General features: G+C 38.6%; 2 protein-coding genes across 7 annotated transcripts in view; one reads left to right on the top strand and one right to left on the bottom strand.

The window, feature by feature from the left end:
- Window positions 1-1,620: 1,620 nt before the first annotated feature.
- Window positions 1,621-4,473, top strand: LOC137248359 (uncharacterized). Its single transcript, XM_067779237.1, has 3 exons — window positions 1,621-1,644; window positions 1,699-3,631; window positions 3,717-4,473. The coding sequence occupies exon 2, from the start codon at window positions 2,420-2,422 to the stop codon at window positions 3,623-3,625; it is 1,206 nt and encodes a 401-aa protein (XP_067635338.1). The 5' UTR covers window positions 1,621-1,644; window positions 1,699-2,419; the 3' UTR covers window positions 3,626-3,631; window positions 3,717-4,473.
- The window catches only part of SppL (signal peptide peptidase-like protein), a 109,200-nt gene continuing 88,907 nt past the window's right edge, over window positions 4,160-24,452 (bottom strand). For 5 of the 6 annotated variants that reach the window (XM_067779202.1, XM_067779209.1, XM_067779196.1 and 2 more), the window contains exons 2-7: window positions 20,464-21,495; window positions 20,273-20,395; window positions 17,033-17,224; window positions 16,493-16,946; window positions 16,309-16,429; window positions 4,160-9,542 (exon numbers count right to left, since the gene is read on the bottom strand). In XM_067779202.1, the coding sequence (XP_067635303.1) occupies window positions 9,474-9,542; window positions 16,309-16,429; window positions 16,493-16,946; window positions 17,033-17,224; window positions 20,273-20,395; window positions 20,464-20,770 (1,266 nt within the window). In that variant the 5' untranslated portion in view covers window positions 20,771-21,495 and the 3' untranslated portion in view covers window positions 4,160-9,473. Of the gene's footprint in view, window positions 9,543-16,308; window positions 16,430-16,492; window positions 16,947-17,032; window positions 17,225-20,272; window positions 20,396-20,463; window positions 21,496-24,452 lie in introns of those variants that run through there. The other variant, XR_010952162.1, reaches the window with a different exon arrangement.

Below are 24,452 nucleotides of genomic sequence, written 5' to 3'. Positions count from 1 at the left end.
TTTACAAGTTTTTGGAATGTAATAAAAAAGTGAGACTTTCATAGTGTATAACATATATGTAATACTCCTATATTGCTACAAAAGGCTAGGTACATTCCCAAACATCAGAGTGCCGATATATTGCTGCTTAAACGTTTTTGTTTTTGTATTCAATAATCGAATGTACCTAGATTTAAATTTTTTCTTGTCATACTTATGCTGATTTCGAATTCAAAACACATTGCGAGTATTTTCTATTAGCAATATAGGAGTATTACATATATGGTGTATAACTAAAAAAAATCTTAAAATGAATAATTCGGCGCATGAAGACACTCGACCTAAATAACTTAGTTCTCGATTTCACTAATTGTCATAAAAATCCCTTATACTATAGGCTGGAATTGCCTATTTAAAATTTTTCATTCCAGTTCATTTTGTGGTTAGTGTTTGATATGTTTTTGAAATCTATTTTTAAGGAAATCAAATATTGGTAAGTAAAAATATATAATATATGTACATATAAAAAAGTAGAGTTTGATTAATAATGACATGTAGAACAAAGTATATTATGCTGCATACTCGAAGATTGCCGAGCAAAGCTCAGTCGCCCAGGTACTATACATTTTACGTTTTACTTTTGGATATTAGATGTGAAAGTAGTACGTTCCCTGAGTTGTATATTTGGTCTAGAACACGTGGAATATTTTGTAAGTTAACTAAGTTCCCGATACTGAGAGAATTGCCCTAATATTTTTTGTAATTTTTAAAAAGCCTTTTTTTTTTTAATGTGTTTCAAATACTTTAGTTTTGCTGGAATTTCACCAGCCCCAATATAACAATAAAATGCTCTAATTTTTTTGCTGTTCACTACAAACACATTGCAATTTCAAGATCTTTGGAAGTACATATCATTGTGGAAACTTTTGATATTTAAATGAAAAACTTTCTACGTTTTCTATGGATTCTAGATAGATAATCACCACTATTCTGCATTTCGATTACGTTCCCGTTCTACGCTCCGCTTCAATCGAAGTTTGGTATTCTGCATTACGACGGAATCGTAAAGAGAAGAGGAAGAGCAAATGATTTTTCGAAATCATCTGTTGGTACGGAATGTGTGAACATTGGAACAAAATAAATTAAAGCAAATTTGTAAAAAACACTGAAAAACGTGTATATTTTATTATCCACGCCATTTTGTACAAAAAAAAGCAATAGAATATATTGCCGCAGTGTTATATTTTTTTGAGTGAAGTGCTTTCATAATTGTAAGTGTGTTTTTGTCGTTCTTTTGGCCAATTCCCTGCCGTGGCCACCAAGTTTTGTTAAAACGGATTCCTGCACGAATATAGTTGACATTTTCTGAATTTTAAGGATGCTAATTTCATTGCACTGGCCTAAAATACTTTATAAAGGTTTATTTATTCCTTCCGCAAGGATTGTTTACGTTTTCGCTTCACCTTCCTCTACGCCGGCAGCTTGCTTTGGCATATAACTGGACCCAACGAACAGACACAAATTATAGCTGTCTATTATAATGGAATCAATAGCCACGGCTTTATTTATGGAGTTGGAAAGTAACGCATACGAAAATTGCCAGGCGAGAATGGAAAGGGAAATATTGCGAGATTTGTGTAATCCATTTGAGATGAGTGACGAATTGTAAGAAATTGAACTTAAAAGTGGTAAAGTTTAAAGACTTATTCTCTTATTTAGGTTCAAAAAAAACTCTCGACTTAACAAGGATGCTTTCAAGTATGTGTTAGATATTTTTGCGGGGCAAATACGTCCAAGGACTTCGACATCGACATGTTGTTTTTGACCTGGAAACATATAAAAAACAATCATCATCAAGCCTTCTACGTTTCTTAACAAGTTTTACTTACATTTTTGTTAAAATTCTGTTATAAATTAATAAAAAAATAAAAAGAAAATATTTTTCCGCCAACAAATTTGCAACTTAGAAAAACGGAACTACGATCGAAATGCAGAATACAAAAAATCGAAAGATTCGAAGTTGGATCGAAAGAGATTGGAACACAGAATACCAAAATTGCCAAATCGAAAAATTCCAATCCAAGTCGAAATAGGGCTGAATATCCTTAATAATTATCGATATTAGAGAAAAATTGCAACATTTAAAAACGGCGATTGTTACTAGGACATGTTTCTGAATTTCACTTCTTCATCAGCTAGCTTTTCGGGATCTCTAGTCAATAATATTTAAGGCCGAGCTCCTCTTCCAATTTGTTATGTGCTGTGTTAAAGCAATATCATTTTTCTGAAAAGCTTTCAAGGCTTAATATAGTCGAAGCACCTACCAAACCACTGCTTCTTTCTTAAGATAACAAAAATATAGCCTGGCCCAGAAAGCTCAACTGGTCATATAAAATAGTTTCCTACCCACACAGCTAGCACTTGACATTATAATAAGAAAATGGACGATAATAGAAAAACATACGAAAATGCCAAAAAACTATTTATGGAAGTATTAAAATTCTGTATAGAAGAAAACAGATATTTTAAGTTTAAAGAGACAATATACACACAACTAAAAGGATTACCGATGGGATCGCCGACTTCATCAGTGATTGCAGATATCGTAATGGAGGAATTATTGGAAAATACAACTGCAAAATTGACTAGAACACCAAGATGCATTACCAAATATGTGGACGATCTATTCGCTATTATAAATGAAAATGACGTAAAAAGTACACTTGACACATTAAATTCATTTGACAAAAATATAAAATTCACAACAGAACTCGAAGACAACGGAAAATTACCTTATCTCGACACAATTATTATTCGACGAGGAAACCAATTAAAGCTCAAGTGGTATAAGAAATCAACATCTACCGGACGAATCATCAATTTTTATTCAAAACATCCAAAAAAGATGATAATGAATACAGCAATGGGCTGTATACGACGTATGTTACAAATATCAGACGACACTTACCACAAGGAAATAAAAGAAGAAATTAAATTAATATTAAAAAGGAATTACTTTCCTGACAATGTTATCAAAACCTTAATAAAAAGAAGTTTATCACAGACGAGTCAACGTGAATCCGAAAAAACAAAAATATTCAAATCGCTAGCATATGTACCAAAATTGTCAGAGCGTCTAGCAAAATCAGATTGCTATAATGGAGAAAAAGTGAAGATAGCTCACAAACCAATAAACACATTGAAAAATATTTTTAACAAAACGAAATCCGAAATTCCTAAAACAGAAAAAAGTAATATTGTCTATAAAATCCCTTGTAATGGAAACAAAACAGAATCATGCAATAACATATATGTGGGAACAACGAAAGCAAAATTAAAATCTCAACTAGCGCAACATAAATCCGATTTTAAATATTGTCATGAAACTATTAACCAAAAAACAGCATTAATGACACACTGTGCAACGAAGAACCATTTTCCAGACTTTGATAAAACGACGATACTCCAACAAGACACCAATTATAACAAAAGAGTTACACTGGAAATGCTGCATATAATTAACACACCGACCAGCATAAGAATGAACTACAAGACGGACATCGATAATTGCGCGAGCTCCTACAGACATTTGATAACAAACAGACGGACAGTACAAAACTCCGCGTTCAGCAGTGAAGACGCGTAAAATAATGTATGTAAATAATGTTTTTTATGAATGTTTGCTTTGATGTCAATTGTTATTTTTATTTTGTTTATGTTTCTTTATATTGTTATAGTTAATCCTGAAGACGGTTACAGTAGGTAACCGAAATATATTGAAGAAAAAAAACTCAATATTTTTTAAAATTTTATTTACAAAATTGGACCTCAAGCCGGCAAGAAAATTATTTATTTAAAATTGTTTCCGATATTGTCTAGTACCATAATGGTACTAACTTCCGGAATATATCGGAACAACTAGAGCACTGCCATCATCAACTAGAACAATCTCCACAATTTTCTATCACTCGGTCACGGATCGGCAACGACACGAAAGACAATAATGTGGTACGTCAGTCGTTTAAATTAGATAAGATTATAATGCGAGGGAAAGCAAAAGAACATTGTATTCAGGGCCGTGTTAAGGATTTGGGCTCCCCTGGGTCGGTTCAAACGTATAAAAAGTTGAGGGCTAGGCAAACTTATAAGCTGAACCTACAATCATGAAAACAAAAAAGTATATATTTATATTTCGCATAGTCTTTATTGTTAAACAATATACTTATATGTACGTATTTTAAAATTAATTGAAATACACTTTAACATAAAAAATCTGCCTTTACGTTCTATTATAAACTGTCTTATATCAATTTTTACTAATACTTACAAATGTATATAAATAAATTTTAATTAGTTTTAATAATAATAAAAACCTAATTAGAAACTCAACGTTTAATATGAATGTATGTATCTTATGTAAATATTATATGTAAGTTCTTAGTAGCTACCATTGTTTTTGCCTGTTTATATTGTTAAATTTTGTTATTCAAAAGATTGAAAATCGTCACGGGCCGCGGTAAAAATTGCTAACTCGAATTTTCACTTAAAAATAGATGGTACTTTGCAACATATTTTGGTTGGTTGGGTGCATATGCATATGTGTGTAATACTTCTTTTATTATAGTACCATATCTCTTCAATGTAAAAATATCCGAAAACATTACAACGACAAGTAAAAACAGGCTTATAATACAAATATAGAGAGGTAACTCACCTTCTTCGTCTTGGCGGCCATTGCCCCAATTGAAGTAGGCCGTGTTTGTGACATTTCCTTTTGGAACGGAGCTACTGCATTCTTTGCTACCAAAAAGAAATTACATTTTGTTACCCAACTAGAGGAGTGATTGTACTGGATATTTGCCATTTTTATGGGTAAGTACCCGGAATATTCCTTTTTTGTATCTTTTTTTGGATATTTCAAAATCATTTGAATCGATGCTGCTTGGAATTACAAATTAGCAATTAAATTTATACGTTATTTGAAATTAAAAAAATTTTGTTTTGATTTTAAACAAACAACCCCAGACATTCGGAGTCAGCAATTAGTCCGAAAGGAGTCCAAACTTTGGATCATTTGCACTCGTTATGACCTCATTTAGGAGCCTGAAGTGAATGCCATATGACTTCTAGTACGCTCATATTTTGCCTCTAAAATAAGTCTTATACAGGGCTCCTTCCGATATCATTTATGAGCCTCATATACTTCCAATTTTGAGTATGATACTATTTCAGGGCATTTAGGAAGCATTTTTGACACATATCCAAAGTGGAAAACATAGGGGAGAAAATTGTTGTGATAAACTCCCATGAGGATAAGATAGAAATGAAATTAGTATTAGTTGAATTAAATTACTATTAGAATAAATTGTCGCAGACAAACAATCTGAGTTTTTGTTCCGGAGCTGCCTAGTTTACTAATTTTAATATTTTTCGTTTTGCTCATAATTCATCAAATTGGAGTCATAAGAAAAGACTCTTATGTGATAACATTTTTGAGGCTGATATTTTTCACATATTTCGGACCCATATTGAACTGCAAAACTGTAAGCGTTCCGTGAATGTTTATAAAAAAAAAATAAATGTAAGGCGCGATAACCTCCGAAGAGATCTAAGGCCGAGCTTCTCTTCCAATTTGCGTCGTGCTCCTCTTAATTTTCCCTACAAATTGGCCGGACTGGACCTACGTGTTTTATGCCGACTCCGAACGGCATCTGCAAGGCAGATGAGTTTTCACTGAGAGCTTTTCATGGCAGAAATACACCCGGAGCGCTTGCCAAACACTGCCGAGGGGCGAACCCGCTTAGAAAATTTTCTTCTAATTGAAAAACCTTATTTCTAAAATTTTGATGTTGCTTTGCCCGGGGTGTGAACCCAGGGCATACGGTGTGGTAGGCGGAGCACGCTACCATCACACCACGGTGGCCACCATGTGAATGTTTATAGGGTACACATATTTACACAAACAAAGCTACCCCCAAAACATGCTCACGACACACACATCGACGCTTCACGACATTTTTAATCTGACCGCAAAGCTGCCGTACTCTGTCCTGGTGTGTCGAACTATATATGCCCCCAATAAGCGCTGACGATGCCTAATAAATAGGCCAAATAGTTGCCATATAATCAGAGTTTATTAGAGTTAAAAATGACGCCGAACAGAGTTCCAGTAGGGTATAATGAACTGTTTAAAAGCCTTTTAAGGCTCATATCGGACTCTTATTTAGCCTCAAATTATATATGTTAATAGGTTCATATAGGACGACCATTGCAAGATGGGAAATACATTGTTTTCGGCCTCCCAAATGAGCTCATACCGACTGTAAAGGCACAAATTTTAGATATTTTTTCTGACTCTGTTTTTGACTTAAAATTTTTGTTGGGTTAACTAAAATTTAGGCAACGGTATGCAAAATCGAGTAAAATGCTGGATTTCAGATTAAAACTAATTTAACCGATAATGCAATGGATAACTACCCACGAATATATTAAAATCGGGTACATTTGTGTGTTTGTTTCTTATATTTTGCAAAAGATTATTTTTACCCTTCTTTTGGGAAAATATATGAGTATTTACCCATTTTTACTATATATAACCAATTTACCGGGTATTTACCTCAACCGAAAGGTATGTAGGTATGTATAAGATGCTATGTGGGTAAAGTATGACAATAAATACGAGGCGCAAACGTCTCCGAGGAGATTTAGGTCGACCTTATCTCCAAATTTGCGTCGTGCTAATTTTTTGAAAAATTTCAAATATCTGCACCCCATCCGAAAAAAAGAGCTAATTGTCGCTTTCAGCGCGACCAACTTTTATTGGAAGCATGTTTCCGGCAGCTGAGTGATAAACATTTCTTTTAATGAACGGCGAGTTCAGCCAATTGCCAAATGAAATAGTTAATCTTAAATTTTAAGGAAGAGGATTTCTATATATTATACATCTTATACAGCCGATTATTCGGATACTAAGAATGGGATAAGATTATTGATCAGCTCCATTCGTGAAAGGTATGAAGTCTTCGTCACAGCCAAAGAACTATCTACATGAGGAAGCTATGACGTTGAACTTCTTATCTGGACAATGGTATACAGTATATTAGATTACGACCGATGGGAATCGTCACAGATGTTCAGACAGCAATGTATGTCATTCACGTAAGTATCTGTGGAAATTTCAGGATTTCAGGATTTCAGCTGTTAAAATGAGGAAGAAATAACGAACACCCTTTTATTTGAAAAATCTGTCGTTCAGTCATAGCTCTCAAATATTATAAATGTTCCGATCCGGTTCTGACAAATGGAACCGGATATCAAAAAATACCGGCTCACTAAAGTCTCATCAATATTTCTCAAATATTGAGGGACTAGTTTGCGGTTAGACAGACGGACATGGCTTAATCATCTCAGCTCGTCATCCTGATCATTTCGGTATACTTATTGGAGGGTCCAACACTTCCCCTTTAAGGTGTTACAGTTGTTTAGAACTGTAAAAAACAATATAATTTTTATAAACTTCTATCACTAAATCGATTGATATAACATATTTGTTCTTAAATCAAACACTTTACCCCATCTACCACGAAGGCTTATTTCTATTTTTTTATTTACTACCTGTTTTTTTAGAAGTGTTCTGAAGCTTTCGCTATTTTATAATAAGTTGGGCAAGAAAAATAATATTATAGATGAAGGTTTCTATAAAACTTTCTGTAAGCTGGTGAGATTGTAGTTTTTCCCATCACCTACATCGATTTACGAGACTTGAGAGCAATACAGGCTTTCCGTACAGGCTTCTCAATGCACGTTTTTTAATTCAGTTTGCAATAGATTTTGTCTGAGATACTTGGTACTTTTGGATAAGGTTAATTGATAGCCGTTTGCGGCCCCGTTTTCTTCGGATATTTTCATGATTTCACTCACCACAGAAGTGGATGGAAACAAAATCAGGATATTTAATAGTAACCTTTTTTTTAATAAGGACCAAAATCTCCTTGAGCACCTAAGTTGAAGGAGTTCAAATCTTTTCTCATTTGTTCCAAATACTATAACGATTCGTTTTCAATAGGTCAAATTTGACCACAAACTTGGCCATATCAAAACGGCTTGTCTTACAACGTCAAATGCGTTTGACGTACGATTTGACTACAAAGTGATAATTAAATCGATCAAAAAGTTAAAACGGAAATTGGCCAATTTTATATTAAAATTTCATTTGCCAACATGCAGACAATTTTTTTCGTTATCAATTGTCTCCCATTTATAATGACACAGCGTATGAAACAACGGCAAATATTAAAACTGGTTGTGAAATAAATGAACACAAAAATTTATCTTGGTTGACCGCACACTGCTTTATCGACTTCGACTCAGTAACGTGACATAATGGAAACGCATTTGAGACCAAATGTCCAGCGAGTGACTTTAAGGCAGTTTTTGATGTCAGTCATTTTTACCTAATGAAAACCAACACGCTTAAAATTTCAATGTGGATAAAATAGAAAAAGCTATCTGTGAAATTCCCCCTTTTGCAAAATTGCTGTTATAACAGTGTTACTATTTGCGAATTTATGTGAGAAAATGCAGCCTAGACGACGGCTATTACAAGACCTAAGATTTCCAATAAAAGAACCGTAAACACGGAAACGATCCAGGTTTATTGCGATCAAGGACTGTCAGTCTTGTGTCACAGTTTGTGTCAAATCAAAGAGGATAGAAATAATAAGAGACGTCAGTTCGTTCTTTTATTCATTTGTAATGTACTTGGCGGGTATTAGAAAATTACCTTCTGCGCATTTTTAAGAAGTTTATATTAATATGTATGTATATATTGTGATTGTTGAAAAGATAATCAATTCTATATTCCATACAATCCCTTGAAACAAACAAAAACACCTCATGAAAGTGTGTAGAAGCAATTAAAATCACCCCGCAAATTCGTACATTACAAATGAATATCGCAAAAAATACGAATTGTCCTCTCTTAATATTTCTATCCTTTTTGCTCAAACTTTGAATGAACTCGCACATAGTTCCAAAAACCTTGATAATATAGCAGCTGTGCAGTAACGGTACGAGAAAAGAAAAAGTATTGAACATTTACCACTGCAAAATAACCAATATAATGCGGTGTGTAAAGTTACAACTCATCAATTATCTTAGGTTCTTTGTTCATAGAAGAAAGTATAACGTTTATATAAATATTTAGTATGATTTCAGCCAGACAATTGAAACGTAAGATTTTAAAGAATACAAGTGTGTAACCATTATCTCCTGGCTATCGTTTATTTTATAGTCCCACATACTCTTGAGCTCTTAGCGCATATTGCATATGCGTTCATGTATGTATGTTTTTCATTTAATTATGTATATATGAATGCATGTTCCACACGCAAAATTGGTCAAAGTCAGTCGTTCTCCTTAAAATATGATACTTAAATAATAATTTGCCAGTACCAATTTCGCGTGCTGTTCCAGTAAAATGAGAGGATAAGCACTCAGACTTCCAGTTGTTTTGATGTTTGATGCGTTATAAATGGTTCGCTCCACATACGTCGCAAGTCACCCTTTAAAATAAAAATTTGAATAATTAAAAACAAACGTTTGTATGTATAATATATTATTCTTTATTTTGGTATCTTAACTTGTTTCCAAGATAAAAACGGAAATTTGGAACCGAGTACCCAAAAATAAGGGTGTTTCTGGAAAGACCTTAAAATGGGATGGGAAGTTCATTCCGAATGGACCCTGTAAGGAGTAGTAAAAGCCGCGTGATGTAAAAAGGGTGATGGTGAGGGGAAAAGGAAAGGGATAAAGAGGTTCAACCAATGATGTCAATCAAAAAGAGCATACATTGTGTACAAAACAAGTCTGACATCTTATCCGTCAACTGCCTAGGTTAGGTTAGGTTGCAAGGGCTGAGCTGGACACTATGGTAACAGCTCACTACTTAGGCCACCAATGGGCCCATTGTAATACCCTATACGGTCTCAAAGAGGACCCCTGCCCTGCCTAAAGCGGGTCAAACCACTTCGTGGAAATTATATATTTTGCTAGAGCCTTGACTTCATAGCTAGAGACCTCAGCAAGGTCATGTAGGAAAGGTTTACCAAGGATGGCCAACCTACGCCTACTAAGCGCTGGACAATGACAGAGAAGGTGCTGGACACTCTCCTCCTCTTCTGTACATCTGCAGCTGCGACAATAGTCGCAGGTCGTTGCCCCATTCTAGCACCATGCGTGCCTATTAAACAATGCCCTGTTAGAACCCTTATCACGCTTCCCAAGGCAGTCGGTTCTATGTACCGGAGCGACTCGGGATTTTTCCCGACCAAGGACTGTCATTTCAGTGTGACCCCATTTAATTTGTTTCGTCCCTCCCATCAGCTCCTTGCAGCAGGACTGCTACATATTATCTTACTCCGGGAAGGTATCGAACCCAATCCGGGGCCGTCTCCTGACCCCGGTCCTGAGAAATGGTTTTGCTGCATTTGCCAGAAAAGAATCTTTTTAGGACGGTCATACTCTGTTCAGTGTGTCTCGTGCAAGGGATGGTTGCATCGGACAGGTTGTTCTGGGCTTGATCCCAAAACCCGACGTCCACGTAACTTTTATAAATCTTTTGTGGCTCCTTGCTGTCCACGCCCAAGGGCGTCCCGTAGTCTACGCCTAAGCGCCCCCCCCCCCCCCCGCCCCACTACCTTCCAGCAGCCTCGCTGCTCAGCAAGCCACAACAAGTACCCGCTGCTGCTCGCGCCCCACAGCGCCAACAACTCAAACAGCTGATACCACTCATAACTACTACCTTCGTAGTAGAGCTGGTAGCAATGCTGAGCATCAGCCCCTGCCCCCGTCTTCTTCCCCCCCCCCCCCCCCCCCCCCCCCCCCCTCTTTTCTGGCAGCAATCGTGCAGGTCAGGGAAACAGACTCTTAGTCCCTACCTCCGTTTGCACCGTCTGCCAGCACAGAATATATAGGTTTGCGACATCCGCTCAATGCAGCTCCTGCCTTGGGTGGTGCCACTTTCCTAGATGTTCTGGTCTCCGCGACGGCAACCCCTCGACGGGTTTCATCGCGCCATGTTGCCAGGTCGCAAACCCAAATCATCCGGGTACCCCAATGCTTGCCCAAGGGCGCCCAGTCCCAAGGCCACAACAGCAATTGCGTCCTGGCCTTCCACAACCTAGGCGTAGTCACCCGTCACTTACCCCTAGAGTGGCGGCGTCACCCCTCATGCACTTCAGAATTCTGCAGTTAAACTGTAATAGACTAACTGGGAAGATTACGGAGATAGTCGATTTCATGAAGCGGCACAACATCCGCATTGCTGCGATTCAAGAGACTAAACTCACAGCAAGATCTGCATTGCAGACCTGCTCTGGGTATAATGACCACAGGAAAGACCGCGAGAGCGGAAATGGAGGCGGCCTCGCGTTTATTATACACCACTCTGTGCAATATTATATATTTGATCCTGGCATCGACCGCAGGGACAATGTCTTAGAACGTCAAGGCCTATCTGTTTGGTCAGGCGATGCAAATCTAGAAATCATCAACATCTACATCTCTCCTGTCACCTGTTGCCCCAGTGAATACCGCCCTAATATCGAGGCCTTACTCACTGGCAACAATCGCATTATCTTAGGCGATTTCAATGCCCATCACGACATATGGCATTCAAACTTGCGGTCGGACAGTAGGGGTGAGATGTTGGCGGATCAAATAGAAGAAACGACGTTCTGCACAATAAACGGAGACGCCCCCACACGTATGGTAGGGAGCTGTCATAGCTCGCCAGATATCTCAATCGTGAGCGCAGAACTCGTAAACTGCGTCAACTGGCACCCGATGGTAACATTGGCATCCGACCACCTGCCCATACTTATTTCGTTCGAGCGTACCGCCGACTTCATCGTCACCGAAAAACGCACTTTCATAAACTTCAAAAAAGGAAAGTGGGAAGAATATAAATCTGCAACAGACAGCAGCTTTGCTGCCCTCCCTATCCCGACTGATGCCAGCCAAGGGGAGCGTGCCTTCCGTAAGGTCATTGAATCCGCCTCGGCACATTTCATTCCCGCCGGGAGAATTCCCGAAATCCGGCCCCGGTCGGATGCGAAAAAATGGCGAGCGCTTTCTGCCGACAATATATAATGCATCCTACGGTTGACAAAGATAGACGGAGAGCCAATAGACACGCACATAAACACAAATTCAGCGCGTCACCAATCACCATCACCGCTAGAGAGGTTGAGGACGCCATTGGTCGCGCTAAACCATCCAAAGCAGTGGGCCCAGACGGCATAGCCATGCCGATGCTTAAAAACCTAGGGAAAGAGTGTTTCAAATATTTAGCGCATGTCTTCAACCTGTCTCTTTCCACCTTTGTCATACCCGAGAAATGGAAAATGGCCAAGGTGGTCCCGCTACTAAAGCCTGGGAAACCAGCTAACATAGATGAGTCATATCGTCCGATATCTCTCCTATCGCCAGTGGCAAAGACGCTTGAAGCCATTTTGCTCCCTTATTTCCAAGCACATTTGCAGCTAGCCCCTCATCAGCATGGCTTCAGAAAACTCCATAGCACTACCTCCGCGCTAAATGTCATTAGCACCCAGATAAATTGCGGTTTGAATCAATACCCCCACCATAGAACAGTACTCGTAGCACTAGACCTATCAAAAGCCTTTGATACGGTCAACCATGGCTCGTTACTGCAAGACCTGGAAGGGTCTACCCTTCCCCCATGTCTTAAAAGGTGGACCGCAAATTATCTGGGTGGTCGGCAGGCATCGGTGCAATTCAGAAACGAAACATCAAAACCAAGGAGAATTAAACAAGGGGTGCCACAGGGTGGTGTCCTATCCCCACTTTTGTTTAATTTCTACATATCTAAGCTACCTTCACCACCGGAAGGAGACACAATCGTTTCCTACGCCGATGACTGCACAATAATGGCCACAGGCCCAGGCCCAGAGATCGATGAGCTATGCAATAAAATAAACGGCTATCTCCCTGATCTCTGCAGTTTTTTCGCCTCGCGAAACCTGGCATTGTCACCGACTAAATCTTCCGCGACCTTATTTACAACATGGACGCCCCAAATGTCGACCATATTGAACATCCACGTCGATGGCACTACGCTACCGACTGTCCTACACCCCAAAATCTTGGGTGTGACGTTTGATCAGGATCTACATTTTGGGGCGCACGCAACCGCAATTGTTCCGATAATTCAGAGCCGTAATAAAATCTTCAAATCCCTTGCTGGCAGTACCTGGGGAAAAGATAAAGAAACGCTCATGACCACATACAAAGCAATTAGCCAGCCGATTACGTGCTACGCGTCACCCATATGGTCGCCAAGCCTAAAAACTACCCACTGGAAGAAACTACAGGCCGGCCAAAATACTGCTCTCAGAATCGCCACGGGCTGTCTTCTTATGTCCCCAGAACACCATCTGCATAATGAGGTGAGAATACTCCCCATCAGAGAGAAATGAGATGCTGACCAAACAGTTTCTGTTGAATACCCAGAAACCTGGGCATCCCAACAGACATCTGATTGACGAACCAGCACCGCCTAGGGGCCTAAGGAGTCATCTCCGTAAGCATTTTGAGGAAATACGGCACCTGAGAACCCAGCCGTATGAAGCGAAAAAACACAAGCAGGTCCTTGGTGAACTCCATAGACAGGCGTCGGACCTTTATGTCGGGAATTGCCCGGTGAATCCAGTACTTGAAGAAAAATATCCAGAACTCGCGGAAGAGGAACGCATACTCCCCAGGGAAACGCGTGTCACTCTTGCTCAACTTCGTTCTGGATACTGTAACAGGTTAAACTCTTACCTATCCAGAATCAACCCCGACATACAAAATGTATGCCCCGCTTGCAATGTGTCCCCACATGACACCAACCATCTCTTTAATTGTAATGTGGAACCAACGCCTCTAACACCCCTTTCCTTATGGTCCACCCCTGTTGAAGCGGCAAGTTTCCTTGAACTCCCTTTAGAGGATATTGATGACAATTTGTGATCGGTCGCGGCTATTAGGTGGGGCGAGCATTGCTACAACAACAACAACAACAGAACCCTTATCAGGGACGATAGAACTGATTTGTTTAAAATCAGAAGCGATCCTGTGCGCCCCTTGTCAGATGAGGGCCAGGTTAGCCTGGATGTCTCACACGATGATATGGCTGACCATAGTCCATTTGCAATTCTTATAGTGCTTGTGTTCACACGAAGACTGAAAGTGGCCATGGGTATACCTACCGAATCATTTCCCGGAAGGATATGGTCGGTGGTGCCTTTTCTGGCCAGCTCGTCTGCTCTGCAGTTGCCTTCAATATCCCTGTGCCCAGGTACCCATATAAGGCTGATACTGAAGTGCTGAGCCATCTCGTTAAGAGATCTTCAGTGACCGACTTTGCGTTGTCGACGAATATGTCCAGGGCCTTTAATGCGGCCTGGCTGTCTGAGAAAATAAACACCCGTTTACCATCCTTAGACATAGACCCGAGATGGTTCACAGGCCTGTGTATTGCCAGCATTTCCGCTTGGTAAACACTACAGTGATCTGGTAGGCGAAAAGCGTCAAGCTTAGAACCATCCGTGAATATGTTGATGGCACCCGGTACTGTATGTTGTCTGGTATTCCAATCTTGTCGCGATGTCAACTGCCTAACAGGATGTTCAATATGGCGAGGCACACGGTCGGCTATCTTTACCGCGTCACACTTGTCTTATCCATGCAAGCATATGTCGTACACTAAATACAAAAGATTTTTCCAATTAGTTACTGATATGTAGAAGACAAACGGTGAGTCGAAAATATGAAATTTTTTTGCTAAGCGTTAAGAAACCGTCCACAGCATTGAGGTAATACGTGAAGAATAGATTCATAATGTATTATCATTTTAATAAAATGCTTGACAGATTCATCTTTATCTTTTGAGTGAAATTGGTTTCGAACGGTAATCGTACAACACGATACGGATCCTACATTTCAATTACTGAAAAACTGATCTTTTATTAAAGCTTGAAAAACTATGTAGCAAATGCCACATAAAAAGTATCGTAAGCGCCATTGGGAAAATTATAGTTTTGTTAAACTAAAAGATATTTTTTTTGTTTGTTTCGTTCGTTATGGTTCAAAGATGGTTTGAGACATTTTTTGAAAAATTAGGCGGCGCCACGCCCCCTATTAGGAAAAATTTAAATTCGCTTTAGCTCTGCAATTATTGAAGGCTATCCAAAATTTATTATAGTGATTCCACATATGAATGGGGGTGCAATAGTAGTGGGAGTTGGAGTAGAAGCGAGAGCTGGTGTTGGAGTGGGAGTTAGAGTGGGCTTTGGAGTGAGAGTGGGAATAGGAATGAGAGTTGGAAAGAGAGTGATAGTGGGAGCGGGAGTGGTAGAGGGAGTGGGAGTGAGATTGGGGGTGGGGTGAGAAGGGGAGTGCGAGCGGGGCGGGAGGGAGAGTTGGAGTGAGAGTATATTATTTGTATTTAAAATTGATGGTTTACGTCGCCATAAACTATATGTCTATCACTTATGGAAATTATTTGCAAAAGAAATTGCTTCATCCTTTATGAACAATGAAGAGAGACGGGAAGGACGCTATAAGAAGAAATGGAGGAAAAATAATGAAGACAAGAAAGGAAATAAGTGATGTGATGGAAAATAGATGAAGTAAAGAGTGGCTTGGGATAGGCAGATGACGTAGGAGGGAGGAGAAATAGGTAAGAGGGAAAGGAAGGCCCGAAAGGTAAGAGTAGAGAGATAAATCGGCTCAGAGGTACTAGGAGGCAAGGAAAGGAGCAAAGAAGAGTGGGGGATTGGGAGAGACGGATATGTAGAGAAAGAGATGTAATTGGAAGATACTCAAAATAAGAAGATACAAAATCTTAAAAGAGGAATATACATTATCGCCGTCTGCCAGGCACGTTAATTTTTGATTTTTCTGGATATAATAACGAAATCTGGGGCCCTATTCAGTAACTATGAGTTTTGAAATGTAAATTTTTCTTTCATACAAATTATATGAAGAAAAAGTGTACATTTTAAAACTCACAGTTACTGAATAGGGCCTCTGGTACAAATTTTATATTTGGAAAAAAATACAGGTACCTATTGAACGAAATTTCTTTGCGTCGAAATACATAAGTTAAAAGATGAAATGAATATAGATAATCAACCCTTCAGCACAGTTCACCCTGTGAAGTTTAGAATATGGTAATGTTGCGTTTGTGGTGTCTTTTTTTGTACTGCTACACAATAACTGAAAATCGTAGTTTTAACATTTTTTTTTTGTTGATATTTTTACCTTGAGATAAGCCATGGTCAACAGTGGCAATAACGTAAACGGCACCAGGTACAATAATGCCGGTTGTGCTGCTTTGAAAACTTCTGAACTGACGGTAGCGGTGAGAAGGCCAAGAAAGTAGCTGTTAATAATTTTATGTAAATATTATTCAGTGCACTTAATATCATAAAATTTTAATGTATACCCCAACAAGGAACAGTGAAAGTAGGTAAGCCTCGATCCGACTCCCTTCGGTGGCTGTAACGTTGGATCAGTAGTTATACCCTGTGATTTTTTATATGCATCATAACGCAAGACAAAGCACAACAACAATCCCGGCATCACAATATCGCCTAGGCCAAGCATCGAAAAATGCCCATTATTGTGTATACTTGGAAAAACTAATTTTCCTGGTAAGTTAAGCTTCGGTGGTTCCTTCACAATACCGCCTAAATTAAACTTTCGCGCTACAATACCCACTGGATTATCAGCAGGCCTAGTAGCCACCTTAACCATTACGTTCGTACTAAAGATATACGATGAAAAAAATACCCAGAAGACATCGTAAATTAGTAGACCAGTTAGCAATAGTGTTGAAACTTTTAAGCTGGGCAGCCGTACAAAAGCGATAAACGCCACACACAAACCCATACCCATCGCTGTAAAATAATTTTAACAAAAATATATGTACATACATTTCTTTAGCATTTTTATAAATGAAAATTAGTTAATGTATATAACTTACCATCCATTAGCAGCCAGTGACCGGTTAATACCCAAATGCATACAATTGACACAGAGAGTGCAAAACTAAAAAGTTCAGCTGCAGTAAAACGACCGCATATTCCAAATGATATGCGATTACCGTCGGTGCATGGTCGTATGATATACTGGCACATGGGTAAAAGAAGAAAAGCCAAAGCCACAGTAGCAATTACTGAAAAATTGGAATTTAAATAAAAAGTTAGAATACATGAAAAACGGATAAAGAAGACTAAGTTCACATGTATCCGAACTACAATCTTTCCAGTTTTTTAGCCTCGCGCAACCTGGCATTATCACCGACTAAATCCTCCGCGACCTTATTTACAACATGGACGTCCCAAATGTCGACCATTTTGAACATCCACGTCGATGGCACTATGCTACCGACTGTCCTATACCCCAAAATCTTGGGTGTGACGCTTGATCAGAATCTACATTTTGGTGAGCATGCAGCCGCAATTGTCCCGAAAATCCAGAGCCGTAATAAAATCCTCAGATCTCTTGCTGGCAGTACTTGGGGAAAAGATAAAGAAACGCTCATTACTACTTATAAAGCAATTGGCCAGCCGGTTACTTGCTACGCGTCCCCTATATGGTCGCCAAGCCTAAAAACTACTCACTGGAAGACACTACAGACCCTCCAAAATACTGCTCTCAGAATCGCCACGGGCTGTCTTCTTATGTCCCCAGAACACCATCTATATAATGAGGCGAGAATACTTCCCATCAGGGAGAGAAATGAGATGCTTACCAAACAGTTCCTGTTGAATACCCAGAAACCTGGGCATCCCAACAGGCATCTGATTGATGAGCCAACACCATCCAGGGGCATAAGGAGTAATCTCCGTAAGCATTATGAGGAAATACGGCACCTGAGAACTCAGCCGTATGAAGCCAAAGAACACAAGCAGGTCCTCAGTGAACTCCACAAACAGGCGTCGGACCTTTATGCCAGGAATTGCCCGGTGAATCCAGTATTCAAAGAACAGTACCCAAAACTTGCGGAAGAGGAAGGCACACTCCCCAGGTAAACGCGAGTCACTTTAGCTCAACTTCGATCTGTTTACTGTAACAGGTTAAACTTTTACCTATCCAGGATCAACCCCCGCATACAAAATGTATGCCCTGCTTGCAATGTGTCCCCACATGACACCAACCATCTCTTTAATTGTAATGTGGAACCAACGCCTCTAACACCCCTCTCATTATGGTCCCCCCAGTTGAAACAGCAAGTTTCCTTGGACTCCGTTAGACTCGTTAGAGGATATTGATGAAAATTTGTGATCGGTCGCACCTATTAGATGGGGCGAAGCACTGCTACAACAACAACAACTACAATCGTATTTTTTATACTCAGCTGATCAGATCTCACAGAGTATATTAATTTTGTTCGCATAACGATGCCCCGTAACGGCATAAACTAATCGAGATAGATATAGACTTCTATATATCAAAATGATCTGGGCGAAAACAGAAATTCATTTAGCCATTTCCGTCCGTCCGTCTGTCCGTAAACACGATAACTTGAGTAAATTTTGAGGTATCTTAATGAAATTTGGTATGTAAGTTCCTGGGCACTAATCTCAGATCGCTATTTAAAATGAACGAAATCGGACTATAACCACAAAATTGAATATCTTTACAGTATATAAGTAAATTATGTCAACATTCAACTCCAGTAATGATATGGTGCAACAAAATACAAAAATAACAGAAATTTTCAAAATGTGCGTGGCTCCGCCCTTTTTCATTTAATTTGTCTAGAATACTTTTAATGCCATAAGTCGAACAAAAATTTACCAATCCTTGTGAAATTTGCTAAGGGCATAGCTTCTATGACGATAACTGTTTTATGTGAAAATGGGCGAAATCGGTTGAAGCCGCGCCCAGTTTTTATACACAGTCGACTGTCTGTCCTTCCGCTCGGCCGTTAAAACGATAACTTGACCAAAAATCGATATATCTTTACTAAACTTAGTTCACGTACTTATCTGAACTCACTTTATCTTGGTATTAAAAATGGGCGAAATCCGACTATGACCCACGTCCACTTTTTCGGTATCGAAGATTTCGAAAAATTGAAAAAATGCCATAATTACATACCAAATAAGAAAAAAAGGATAAAACATGGTGATTTGATTGGTTTTTGACGCAAAATATAACTTTAGAAAAAACTTTGTAAAATGGGTGTGACATCTACATATTAAGTAGAAGAAAATGAAAAAGTTCTGCAGGGCGAAGTCCAAAGCCCTTGGAATCATGACAGGAATACTGTTCGTGGTATTACATATATAAATAAATTAGCGGTACCCGACAGATGATGTTCTGGGTCACCCTGGTCCGTAATCTCGAAAACGCCTTCACATATACAACTACGGTTCACTCCCTTTTAAAACCCTCATTCATTAACACCTTTCATTTGATACCCATATCGTACAAACACATTCTAGAGTCACCCCTGGTCCTCCTTTATGGCGATATCCCGAAATGGCTTCCACCTATAGAACTATGGCCCACTCCCTTTTAAAATACTCTTTAATACCTTCCATTTGATACCCATGTCATATAAACACATTCCAGGGTTACCCTAGGTTCATTTTCCTACATGGTGATTTTCTCTTATTTTGTCTCCAAAGCTCTCAGCTGAGTATGTAATGTTCGGTTACACCCGAACTTAGCATTCCTTACTTATTACATATTGAAATTTTCCGTCGAATATTTTTCTAGAATTAAACTACATAAATACGGTTTAACTACGTATTTCACTCCAAAATTTTTTTTGACCGTCTTTTTCGTTTATTCTAAAAGCAACTTAAGCAAAATATATGGGCGCATAGTCATAGTCAAAATAAAATGGGTTTTAAATTTAGCTGCACCTTTTTTGACAGATAGCCCATAGAAAATGATGTCAAAAAGCTGCATCTAAATTTAAGCTAAAAAGAACCTACTTTATTTTGACTATGACTATGCGCCATAGAATTTAAAATTACTAGCAAAGACATCTTACCAAAGAATGAAAAAATATTTTAAAGGTTTAACTGTGCGGATTTAGGTACCTAATATAAAAAAGGAATTATTCCGCCCCCAAACTATTACCCCCAAATTGATTGACAGTGTTATTAAATTTCTCTTTAATGAGTGAACGATTGCAACTGTATGTAGTATTGGGTTTTTCAAAACCTAAGGCTTATTACTTGTTCTAATTCTAATTATTACTTACTTGCTGTACAAACGGCAAACAATAATTGCATCGAATCGAAAAAGAAGAACATAACTAACAGCGAAACGGAAGCGCCCAGTGGCAAGCATAAGGCATGCATAGTATCCAATGTTGCGAATTTATCTTAAAAACAGATTGATTACATTATTCTTTGAACTTCATTGTATTGAACTATTTTTTGTTTATCTTACTTGTCTCCTGTTCAACTGGCTCGCCGGTTATTAAGTTCAACATTGATTCGCTACGTTTCTTTTGTTCACGTTCACGTGCCTCCTGCTCAATATTCAGACTGCGAAAGCTGCCATAAACGATTAACAGCATGGAAATGAGACATGTTGACACTCGTGAAGAATCCATGACATTCGATGTCCAATGTACTTCGCGATACTCTGTAGTGGCAGATTGTGCGTTAAAATTACCGCTATCGACAACAGCCGCCGCTGCCGCTGCCGCCGCCGCTGCTGCTCCTGCTCCACCGCTAATTATGCCGTGCGACATTGCGTGTTGTAATTAACAATATGTAATATGAATTGATTACATGAAATTGTGGTGTTTGTGTGATTATTCTTTTGTGTGGTGCGCTTGCGCGCGTCCAACAAAACACACAGTAGCTTCGACGTTAACGTACCTACTTATAAAACTTTGTCAGTGTCACAGGCTTACATCAAAATTCAAAAGAACAAATAAACCTTCATGCAGTTAACCTCCTTAATTACATTAAATATATAATTATACAAATGTGAATGTATATTTTTGTTTATGTGTTTTATTAATATATTAAATACTTTCGCTTTTGCGCTGATAAGACGATTGCTTTATGTGCGTGCGAACGTTATTTGTGTACGTCCGTTTACTGCCTGCCGTCAATGCATATTTAGCTCATTCTCAGTTGTGTTATATATGTTTGCTGATAACGTAGCATTTAAATACCTGCTAAATAAATAAAGTTTCGTTGATGAATGTATGTATGTATATATCAGATCTGGATGGTCTATGAGCCGGTAGATGCGATCACGATTTTCAATAACAGAACAGCAAACGACAGCGACTGAACCAACGCAGCACCTTAGCGCCCATTGTTTTATCAACACGGCAGGCAGCAATACAAGCTAATGTTTTCAGGCTAGAAATGCCTCTTTAAATGTATGACTATAATTTTGCAGCAGCGGTTATGATTTCAAAGTTGAATATTTGGGACGGTTGTTTATCGAACTCTGCATTTGCTGAAAAGAAAGAAAAAATGCAAAAGCCAATAAAAACAATAAAATATAGATGTATATTGGAACGATTTTCCGTCATCCCTTGTCAAATTTGGTTTTGAGACAAACCGGTTTCGGCGTTGTGCCATCATCAGTGTCGATTTTCGTTCTGATCTGTTGTTGTCGTTTGTCCTGTATTTATAGTTCGTAGGTATATGAGCAGGTATTGTCAAATTGATGCTTGTGTATATTTAGTTATGTGTATGTGCTGTGTGTTCATTCAGAACCGAGGCTGGTATACTAATCGATTTTTGTGGCTGACTGTGGTAGGTAAAAATCTGTGATTTTAGTCGTTTGACCTTCTTTGTCGGTTTTTTGTTTTGGTGTGTTAATTGTTTTGTGTTTATTTGTTGTTGTGTGCTTGTCTGTTGTACCTGTGTGATTACTTTGTTTCCTGTAAACAAGTTTTTAGGGCGCGAATATTGTGTCAGAAATTGTGTTTATCTGTTCGTTTATTATTCTACCGTCGAATGTTTTCTGTTTGTAGATTTCCATGTTTTCGAGTACGTTGAGACCAGAATACAGTAAGAAAAACGGAGCAAGCGATTGTAGATGCGGAGATCGCAATATCATTGATACCACAGGAAGAACAGGAGCACGCAAGACACATGTGCAGGGAAATCATAAAAAAAGGCGGTGAAAGTACAGGAAGGGCAAAAATCGAATACAGAGGAGAAAACAATAAAGAATCTACGGCATAAACTAAGGAAAAACAATATTGTCACAACGAAAGCGGACAAAGGAAACACCACTGTGCTAATCGAAAAAGAGCAATATATATCCAAAACCGAGGATATCATAGAGGAAATGAAATGTCGTAGAATTAGAGAGGATCCCACAGATGAATACCAAAAAACAAATCAAAGTTGCTATAAAAAATGCAACAAATATAGTAGATTCTAACATGGCACATAGATTGGTCCAAATGAACCCTTCGGCTCCTCCACTGATTGCGCTACCAAAAATCCACAAGCCGGACACGCCAATGAGGCCCATCATTCATTTTAAATCAGCACCATGTTACAAACTGTCCAAATATTTAAAAACGATATTGAAAGATACTCTGGAGCTAAGGAACGAATATGCAATAGCTAACACAACAGAACTAATAGAGAGACTTGAGGCCGTAGAGCTAACAAGGAACAGCAAATTGGTATCTTTTGACATAAAAGATTTATACCCATCTATACCACTATCGGAGACTTTGGACATAGTTAGCTCAACAATAGTTCATAACACAAAAAAAAGTATGCAAATCTCAAATACGCTAAGAACCACTTTACGTCAAAACTATTTTCAATTCAATAATAAAATATATAGACAAACAAACGGTCTTGGAATGGGAAGCCCCACATCAGCAATTCTTATGGAAGTATTCATGCAAAATCTGGAAGAAAAGTACATACAGGAGCTGAAGTCCAAATTAGGCGTGTAATCTTATGCTAGATACGTGGATGACATAATATGCGTTTTAACTACTAATAACGAAGAGCTTGTACTGGAGTACCTCAACAAGCAGCACGGAAATATAAAATTTACAATGGAAACCGAAAAAGACGGAGGAATCAACTATCTAGACCTCACGATAAATATTGATAAAGAAGCCAAAAGATTTAACTATGACATATATAGAAAGTCAACGGCCACCGACACAATAATACACAATACCTCAAATCACCCCCAACAGCATAAAAATGCAGCATTAAGGCACTTGGTACATATACTTGAAAGAACACCTCTTACACAAGAGGCATATAAGAGAGAACTTGAGGTCATATATAATATCGCTGCAAACAACGAATATAAAAAAGCACTAGTATATAAGCTCAGAAGGACAAGTGGAGACCCAAAAAGAAATAATGAAAAGGAAAATAATAGCTGGACGACTATGACATATACTGGAAAAGCAACATATAAATTGGCAAACTTCTTTAAAAAATACAACATTAACACAGCATTCAAAACATCGAACAATCTAGGGCGAAAACTAAGAACTAACACTAACTCAGAGGATCCGTTTAGCAGCCACGGTGTATACAAGCTTAACAGCGGATGCCAGCATAGTTACATAGGACAAACAGGACGGCAAATAAGAACGAGATTCAGAGAACATATTAGAGATTACAACAAAAAAATACGGAATCCAAACATTATACCCGAGTCTAACTTCGCGAATCACATGGTCGAGAATGAATGTTCCCCAGCAAACATCAATAAAACAGTTAGGGTTCTTCACATACAAGAAAAGGGCCGACGTCTCAACGTACTTGAAAACATGGAAATCTACAAACAGAAAACATTCGACGGTAGAATAATAAACGAACAGATAAACACAATTTCTGAAACAATATTCGAGCCTTTAAAACTTGTTTACAAGAAACAAAGTAATCACACAGGTACAACAGATAAACACACAACAAATAAACAGAAAACAATTAACACACCATAACAAAAAACCGACAAAGAAGGTCAAACTACTAAAATCACAGATTTTTACCTCCCCAGTCAGCCACACAAATCGATTAGTAAACCACCCTCGGTTCTGAATGAACACACAGCACATACACATAACTAAATATACATACGCATCAATTTGACAATACCTGCTCATATACCTACGAACTATAAATACAGGACAAACGACAACAACAGATCAGAACGAAAATCGACACTGATGATGGCACAACGCCGAAACCGGTTTGTCTCAAAACCCAATTTGACAAGGGATGACGGAAAATCGTTCCAATATACATCATTTATCCACCCTGTCGGAAATTCAACCAAACAAGATAAGTCAATAAAATATAGCGTTATCTTCCTTAATGCCTAAAGCCAGCACTACACACCAGGCGGCTTGAACATATCAAGTGTCTCAGAACCTCTTTGCAAAACGAAACCCTTTTTTTCACTAGCCCAACAAA

Source organism: Eurosta solidaginis, chromosome 1 (genome assembly GCF_040869045.1).
Source record: "Eurosta solidaginis isolate ZX-2024a chromosome 1, ASM4086904v1, whole genome shotgun sequence".
NCBI lineage: Eukaryota > Metazoa > Arthropoda > Insecta > Diptera > Tephritidae > Eurosta > Eurosta solidaginis.
This window is presented reverse-complemented; position numbering and strand designations above follow the sequence as displayed.